A 9,656-nucleotide genomic window follows, 5' to 3' on the forward strand; every position below is an offset into this window, starting at 1 on the left:
TTGGAAGTTTTTATGGGCCTCTTCTCCTATGCCTCCTTTAGCGCAAGCTGTATCTAAGTCTTTTTTGGCCGCATAACATGTCGACATAATTTTTTTAAAAATTTTGTCACTAACACTAGCTCGTATGCCAGACAGTAGGGCTGTGTTCTCACATCATACCATTGGTCTCCCTGTTGGCACAGAACGAAACAGTTCTGCCTGTTTTGTTCTCCTGGTCTTGCTACCCTCAAAGTGAGTGTTTAAAATTTGTATCAGTTTGTGGGGGTCATGACTTGAGGAGGAGGAGTCGTCACTAATCATGGAAACAGGTGGGCTAGGAGTGTGGGTGCGTATAATAGCAGAATCTGCATACTCACCAGTGTGGGTTGGAGTTGCATGTGTTTCTGCCACTATATCGGAAGCCGCCGTTGCTGACTGAGAAATCTCGGGTTGTAGAGGCAAAGTCGTCTGGAGGTCCTCTCCATGGGACATGTCTGCTGTGCCAAAGGACTGAACAGGACCTGAGGTGCTGAATGAGAGGAGACATTAGCACTTGGTAGTAAAACCGTGCACAGGTGCAAAGGAGGGGGTGCTTGGGAGGTGGATGGGGGGGGTTTGGGGAAGGGCAGTTAAGCTGGGGCAAAAACCCAGTGACAGGAGGGAAGCTTTTGTCCCTTTCGGATGGGAACTGTGTGAAGGTGCTCCAGGGTTCCTCAATAGACCATGCCGCATAGCTGGGAGAAAATTGTCTGGGGTATGAGCATGTGTAGTGTCCCAAGGGGGATGGGTAGGGGTCTGACCAATTGAGGCTCTGTCGTGGTATAATCCTATGGCCCATAAGGGGATATGGCAGCACCCATGCTGGGGGGAGCTGGAAATAGGCTGTTGTAAAGTAAAAGAGGGAAAAGGCCAAGTTTCTGCCTGGTCTAAGTAGCGGAAAACATGCATTTCATCATCACCATTTATTTATATAGCGCCACTGATTCCGCAGCGCTGTACAGAGAACTCATTCACATCAGTTCCTGCCCCATTGGAGCTTACAGTCTAAATTCCCTAACATACACACACAGACAGACAGACAGACAGAGACAGACTAGGGTCAATTTTGATAGCAGCCAATTAACTTACCAGTATGTTTTTGAAGTGTGGGAGGAAACCAGAGCACCCGGAGGAAACCCACGCAAACTGAGGGAGAACATATAAACTCTACACAGATAAGATCATGGTTGGGAATTTAACTCATGACCCCAGCGCTGTGAGGCAGAAGTGCTAACCATTCATTTGCAGGGAAGGGGGCGCTGCATCACGGTTTAGGGGCGCAGCAAAGGAGTTGGTAGGGATCGCCACCGGGATACACAATGGCTATAAAGGGGATACATAGGGAATCTGCAGTCTGTATGTATCTGAATAAAAGTGAATAAAATGATTGAACCTGGGGATTGTGCAGAGTTAAGATATTCTATATAATATATAGAAAGGTATAATAAGTATGTTTCATTAAAAGCTGACAATCAACAAAATCTGAACATAAATATATCATTACTACAGATCCCAGTCTATATTGGGTATAGAATGAATACATCCAGTATATTATTAGACCTTATTACCCTTTCTCCTGTGATAAGTGCATTTTACAGAAGTATTATTGCAGGATTGTGAAACCACTATCTAGTTTCCTGGGTTCTCCTCACATTATTAGTAAATTGTTTCCCAGCCTATTTCCTGCTAATGAGCTGAAGACTAATCTAGAGATTTATTCCCTGACAGGAGCGACAGGAGACAAGACGCAACCATGAGTAAGTGACCGCAGCTACACGGCCGCTTTATATTATATGTTATGGAATAAGACCTAATAGATATAACACAGGTTCCTCACGTAACCAGTATACAATGTGCTATTAGAAAAGACTGATCACAGAATATATCCCAGATATTTCCATCTACAGTCAATGTAACAGATGGAATTGTAGCTCTTGTTTCCCAGCTGCTGGACTGCAGACGTGTTGGGTTGTGATGTTCTTTCCTCTTGTGTCAGGAATTTATCTGATTATATAATTATTTATAATATATTGAGTTTAGTAACACTGATTGATATACAGACATGTATGTGTCAGGCGGATCCCATGTAGATGGTATTAAGTGGGGAAATAGCTGGACTTTGCAGTGTGAGAACTGATCCAGTAACGCAGGTTACACGTAGACCTGGGATCACTACAATCCCCATTTTTAATGATTCCTGAGTATGATAATAGTGCACTTTTCACTGGGACCATATGAGACATTATGGTTATATATACACCTATATGGTGTTATATGAGGCATGATAGTAGTATATAAGGGTATATGGTGGTATATGAGGCATGATAGTAGTATATAAGGGTATATGGTGGTATATGAGGCATGATAGTAGTATATAAGGGTATATGGTTGTGTATGAGACATTATGGTAGTATATAAGGGTATATGAGGCATGATAGTAGTATATAAGGGTATATGGTGGTATATGAGGCTTTATGGTAGCATATAAGGGTATATGGTGGTATATGACATATGATGGTGGTATATAAGGTTATATAGTGGTATATGAGGCATGATGGTAGTATATAAGGGTATATGGTGGTATATGAGGCATTATGGTAGCATATAAGGGTATATGGTGGTATATGACATATGATGGTGGTATATAAGGTTATATAGTGGTATATGAAGCATGATAGCAGTATAAGGGTATATGGTGGTATATGAGGCATTATGGTAGTATATAAGGGTATATGGTGGTATATGACATAAGATGGTGGTATATAAGGGTATATGGTGATATATGAGGCATTATGATAGTATATAAGGGTATATGGTGGTATATGACATATGATGGTGGTATATAAGGTTATATAGTGGTATATGAAGCATGATAGCAGTATAAGGGTATATGGTGGTATATGAGGCATTATGGTAGTATATAAGGGTATATGGTGGTATATGACATAAGATGGTGGTATATAAGGGTATATGGTGATATATGAGGCATTATGATAGTATATAAGGGTATATGGTGGTATATGACATATAATGGTAGTATATAAGGTTATATAGTGGTATATGACATATAATGGTAGTATATAAGGTTATATAGTGGTATATGACATATGATGGTAGTATATAAGGTAATATAGTATTATATGAGGCATTATGTGTGAACTAGTTAAAAGCCCGTCAAAATTACAGGAAAAAATAAAATGTGCAGAAATGTGTGTGTGTGTTGAATCAGAAAAGGTGAATCAATGAGTCAAAGTCAGTCGTCCAGAAGTTCGTGTCCTCATCTGCTTCGCGTTTCACATTACTACTTCTACTAGGTGTGATAAATAATGGGGATGTTCACTGACCCCCATGTTTTGATTTTGGTTTTGGTTTTGGATCTATCTTAACTTCGTGTTTTGGTTTTGATTTTTGATCTGGTTTTTTTTTTTTTTTAAATTGCTACAAAATGGTGAAATCACATAATTTGGCCCTATTTTATTCCTACATTATTATTATTAACCTCAATAACATTCATTTCCAGTCATTTCCAGTCAATTTTTGTCAAGTGACAAGAACACTGCTACCCCTCCTGTTTCTGTGTGAGCAATGTCACTGAGCAATGTCACTGGAGACTGGAGAGTGACAAGAACACTGCTACCCCTCCTGTTTCTGTGTGAGCAATGGCACTGAGCAATGTCACTGGAGACTGGAGAGTGACAAGAACACTGCTACCCCTTGTGAGCAATGACGCTGGATCTCTGGGGAGGTAGGAACTAATGGAATCCAAAACCTGCGAGATCCGACGATGCAGCAATGACGTTTTGCCTCGATTTAGATCCGAGGAAGCGGGAAAGTACTGAGCTGGCTTGGCTCGCTACACGGATTGGTGATGTTCGGGGGGGTTCGGTTTTTGGAAAACTGAGCCTGAGCATCTCTAATAAATAATTGCTCTCCTTAATACATAGTTGAATCCTCTATACAGTACAAATATATACAACACATAAAACATTCTAATGACCCATATACAACACAACGAACATTATAGTGACACATATACAATACAAATGTAGACCCTAGATCTCTGGTGGAGACCCAGATAAATTACTCATCCCTCCCTGTCTTTTGCCACTCTGCACTGGAGAGGAGGTGTGACACCTTCCTGCACTTTGATTGGAGGATAGTTCCATCCATTCACCAATCAGTGAATGGTGTGTGGAGACTTCCCACCACTCTGATTGGTGACTCTCCAGCATCATGCACCAATCAGTATGCTAAGGGCAGTCATGCTCAGTTATACTCAGTACACCTCTGTGAAACAGCTCATTTCACCACAAAATTTGATTGGTGGGAAATTCTGATGCAACATTGCTTGACTGTAGAAAGCTAATATTACAGTAGGGGTCTATGTAGAATGTATTGTGTAGGGTCTCTGTGATAGTATAATGTATAGGAAGACTGCTGGGCTTAATGTTTGGGGCACAGTTGGGAATGTTCCGGGATCGCTGTTTCTGCAGGGACAGAAGCTGGAACTGATTGGAAAACATTTGTCACATCAGTTTTTCAGTTTGAAAATTCACATAGATGTTTCCCTGTTTTTGCGAGTTGGAAGATTTTAGCAGTTTGATCTGTCTGAGTGTGTCCAAGCAATTACTTGGATATTCCTTTTTTCTTACAGCATCCAGTTAGAATTCACTATCGGTGAAGTCAGGGCCGTAACTAGGGCTGTGCGATAGGGACGACCGCCCAGGGCACAACGCTGAAGGGGGCCGCAATTTAGGAATATTTTAGGTTAATTTGGTTAAAATTGAGGGCATTTGTCTTTTTCGTCCCAGGCGTTAGAATTCTAAGTTACGGCTCTGGGTGAAGTAAATATATATAATGTATTTGTTACCATTTATTTATATAGCACCAGCATATTCCACAGCATTGTACCAAATGAAGAAAAAATACAAAGCAACAAGATATTACAAGGTAGACAGAGTGGTAAAACCAGAGAAAAAATAAGCCTGCATCCCATTATATATATATATATATATATATATATATATATATATATATATATATATATATATATATATATATGGTACCAGCTGTATGGCAAAATAAATGCCCACAAAAATACAGTTGTTGTCAGTGCTTATCCGTAACGACCCATATCTGTATGTGTCTAGCAACATGAAAACATGAGATATTAGTTCATATTTTGCATCCCAGCGTCAAGGGCACCACATTAAATGCAGGTCCTACTCTGACCTATATGCTTTAAACACCATTAAAATGCAGTTAAAATCAGATGCACACCTTTCATGATGAAAGAGAGAAGTTATACTGTGCAGCAGTCCAATCATTCATAGGAATGAGAATTACATCCATCCAGCATATAAAAAAGAGAAGTGGTACTGTGTAGTTTTTAGTATTCAGGAACAAGGATATTGTTACATGTCAGGATATATATGTCTGTACATTAGTCACATACAATCACTTCCACTTAGTGTGACCTGTGGGCGCGCAGCATGAGTTTTGGGAACCCCCTTCCCCAGTGTGTGTCTTGCAGTGACCCCCTCCCCCAAAGCCGGTGAAGAGGCCGTTTTTCCCCAGGTTACTCCAGAATCCAGAACTTCCTGGAACTTTCCAATATTGTTCTACTTCCTCTCTAGGTTCCCTGGGTGCTGTGATATTACTTATTATTAATATGTGTTTATTCTACTAATTCCCCATCTCTGTTTACACAAGATAAGGAGACCTCTGGTGTGGTATTACTGGATATTACCACATCCGTGTGGTTTCTCTGTGTTATTAATATCGCAGGGTTATTACATTGATTGACTACATTAAGGGTGTGACTACTGTGTACTCTGCAGCACTAATACTACTACTGCTATGATTACTTAACCCCTTCACGGCAATAGGTGTTTTACCCCTTCATGACCAGACACATTTTCACTTTATTACATATCTGACCCTGTGCTAGAAACTGGCACAGTGCAGCCTGAATTGATTGTTCCAGGAGATCACTGGGGGGGACACGAGGCCGCTGCAGCCCTGGGATGAAGCCCCCTCAGTTGTGATAGTTATTGGCTCTGAATGACATTTTGTTTGTGGTTTGGGCCCCCTGGTCTGTCCAGGGCCCCCTACAGCTGATATTGGCATTCCCTGTGATCTTCCGCGATGTGGCGGCTCCCAGTCACTGATAGGCTTGAAGCGCACTCGCGGTGACGTCATCACTGTGCGCATCTAGTCATTCAGTGACTGGGAGCCGCCACATCATGCGAAAAACAAGGTAAGTGAATTAGATCTATTATAATATGGGGAGGGAGATCTATTATAATATGGGGAGGGGGGAACAGCGCAGCATCTATTGTAATATGGGGGGCAGCGCAGCATCTATTGTGATATGGGGAGGGGGTAGCATAGCATTTATTGTGGTGAGGGAGGGGAGTTCATGTGCGGCGAAGAGAAGGGGGCCCTTCCAGATTAACCAGTACTGGGCCCCATTGATTCTGATGCAGCCTTGTTTGAAGGATATAGAATTTTCCACTCATCTTCTAGCAAAACTATTGTCCATCCTCCTGTGGCTTCCGACCTTCATCTGCGCATGCACCCCCTATTAATGCCTGTGCCAGCTACAACTACCTCCGTAGCATGAAGCTGAACAGCGATGGGCTCCCTCTCAGCTCCCAGCCACTGCACACCTGGCAACGGTGAATGTTCCACCACTGGATACAGAGTGGGTCACATATAGTAGAGAAGTTTATCAAGGAGGAGCAGCCTGAGGGTCAGTGCTGTTGTATAGTGCAAGTTGGGTCAGTGTCTTCAGGAGATGCGAAGCTATTAAAATAAAATGAAAAGCAAATTAATAAAATAAACATATTGATAAAAAGTGGCTGCAAATGAAGAGGGAAGTTTACTGATTCCAACAATAAATCCTCTGCCATGTGTGCAGCTTCCTCTTCTGTTCCTCCAATATCTCTAATAACATATTACTCTTTAATGTTCTTTTTATTTATTTTTTGTCCGATACAGATGGCAGTTTGTTTCTGAATAATAATCACACGGAGACATATCCCAGAAACAACTCATCTTTGGAGTTCACCTTCATCTGTTTTCCGGAGGTTCACAGCTGGAATATCTCTGGTCTTTTTATGTTCTTTCTCCTTGTTGCTCTAGTCTCCAATGTGACATTGCTGGTCGTCATCTATGCTGAGCCGAGACTCCATCATCCGATGTATTACTTCCTGGCTATGCTCTCCGTGGTGGATCTTCTCCTCTGCACTGCTGCCACTCCCAATGTTCTAGTTGTCCTCTGGACTGAAGCCAAGACCATACAAGCGGCAGCTTGCTTCAGCCAGATGTTCTTCCTCACAATGTGGTCAGCCATGGAGTCTTCTATATGCTTGGTAATGGCTTATGACCGATATGTCGCCATTTGTCACCCTCTGCATTACTCTTCCATTATCACAAAACAGTTTGTGTCCAAAGCCAGTGTATTCATTCTGATCAGGAACTTGGCTCTCGCGTTGCCCATACCCATATTGGCTGCAAATCTTGATTATTGCTCAAGCAGAGACATTCCTCATTGTTATTGTGAGAACATGTCAGTAGAAAAACTGTCCTGCAGTGACTACACTTCTAGCAGCATCTATGGTTTAGTGGTTTTCTTGGTGATTGGTGGTGCAGATCTCCTGCTCATCATTGTTTCATATTCAGTCATTCTCCGAACCGTCGTTGTCACACGTTCCTTCAATGCGGCCTCCAAAGCCTTTCGGACATGTGGCTCTCACCTTATTCTTATCTGCTTGTTTTACATCACAATTGCCACCACAATAGTGTCCAATCGGGCACTCAAGGAGATTCCTCGACCTGTACATGTTGTACTTTCTCTTCTTCACCAGCTACTGCCACCAGCTCTGAACCCACTTATATATGGCATCCTGACCAAGGAGATCAGGCACTCCATAAAGAGAATGGTGGGAAAGATTCAAATTTACCCATGAATTGAAGTCTAGAACATTCATATGGAGGAAGATGCGAATAAGGAATAAAAGAAGATCGAGGATTTTGTTCCATTTGATGCTTACAGATTATTATATAATATTATTTGTGTTATTTGCTTAAATACTTGAATGTGTTGTTTAATTTATCTGTTATCTGCTGTTACTGGCTACAAGACCAGACCAATATTTCCGCTTTGCAGATGTGCCTATTTCACTGAATATAGAGCCTTAGTCATTAAGGAGAGTAAGGCAAAAAAAAGGGAGTAACTTTGATCCTGGACAAACCATGTTACAATGCAAGGGGTGCATATTTATTTGTTACATCCCTTAGGATGTAAGCTCAAATGAGCAGGGCCCTCGTCCCTCCTGTCTCCCTACCTGTTCTTCTGCTCCATGTTTATTGCTTTAACTTGCCTGGAGTTTCTGAATTACTGGTATTTTTGTTTATTGTTTTGTGCTGTTTCACCCTGTATAGTGTACTGTTTGTATGGTGTACGGCGCCGTGGAAATCTTGTGGCGCCTAACAAATAAAGGATAATAATAATAATAATAATTTTGCATGTAATGAAAATATTAGCTGCTGTTTCATGCAGCACACAAATACTTGAAAGCTTTAATTTTACACTGAAATTTGAAGCTGCTCTAGGACATGCCCCATCCCGACTATAAATCTGTCCCCACGTTTTAAATTTACCTCCCCATCCAATGCAACATGGCTTTGCCTGGGTGCAAAGTTACTCATTTTTTGAGCTTTGCTCTCCTTAATGATTCAGGTCCATATGTTTTAATTTCTTATTGTAGACAGGTTAATACATTATACTGTACTATTGCTTTTTAAAGACAGATGGAGATTTGCTTGCAGAGTGGAATAAATATATTTTTTATTTTATCACCATTATTTAGAGAAAAGCAAGAAATAAATTGTAAGAAAAAACCAAAAAGATTCTTCCAAGTTAATATGACACAATTGGCACAAGACAGATATTTATTCCGGAGCACACAGTGACTGGCCCCCAAAGCACAAAGTGACTGGTCCCCGGTGGTTACACAGGTTCCCTGTGTAAAGGAGAAAACTGGTGAAACTTCACGCCGGCAGCGTTAACTCTTTGATGAATTGGGGAAGAAAAAAAAAGCCCCATTGCTGGGGAAAATTTTCACTGACTATAGGCTTTTTTTAAATTACGCCCCGACAGTCCTTCCAATGGGGGAGAGGGGGGTATTTTGTGCAGCCATAATTATTCTATGGAAATTACACAGTGCAGATGTATATATATTATACGTCTCAACTGCCATTTATATAGCTAATCATTTTTTTGCAACTTTTTGATTTCATGATTTTCCATTAACCATTTCATATTAACATTTCAAAAATCTCTATATGTGTGGAGTTTGTATGTTCTCCCTGTGTTTGCGTGGGTTTCCTCCGGGTGCTCCGGTTTCCTCCCACACTCCAAAAACATACTAGTAGGTTAATTGGCTGCTAACAAATTGACCCTAGTCTGTATGTCTGTCTGTGTCTGTGTGTGTGTTAGGAAATTTAGACTGTAAGCCCCAATGGGGCAGGGACTGATGTGAGTGAGTTCTCTGTACAGCGCTGCGGAATCAGGGGCGCTATATAAATAAATGGTGATGATGATGATGATATGTATCTCTGTATTGCTATTG

The 9,656-nt window shown here is 41.2% G+C and overlaps 1 protein-coding gene across 1 annotated transcript in view; it reads left to right on the forward strand.

The window, feature by feature from the left end:
- LOC142140563 (olfactory receptor 56A4-like) overlaps positions 1-8,762 on the forward strand; it is an 82,851-nt gene extending 74,089 nt beyond the window's left edge. Inside the window, exon 8 of the mRNA XM_075198273.1 lies at positions 7,021-8,762. Within this exon, the coding sequence (XP_075054374.1) occupies positions 7,021-7,991 (971 nt within the window). The 3' untranslated portion in view covers positions 7,992-8,762. The remainder of the gene's footprint in view (positions 1-7,020) is intronic.
- The last annotated feature ends 894 nt before the right edge of the window (positions 8,763-9,656 follow it).

This window comes from Mixophyes fleayi, chromosome 2 (assembly GCF_038048845.1).
Source record: "Mixophyes fleayi isolate aMixFle1 chromosome 2, aMixFle1.hap1, whole genome shotgun sequence".
Classification (NCBI taxonomy): Eukaryota; Metazoa; Chordata; class Amphibia; order Anura; family Limnodynastidae; genus Mixophyes; species Mixophyes fleayi.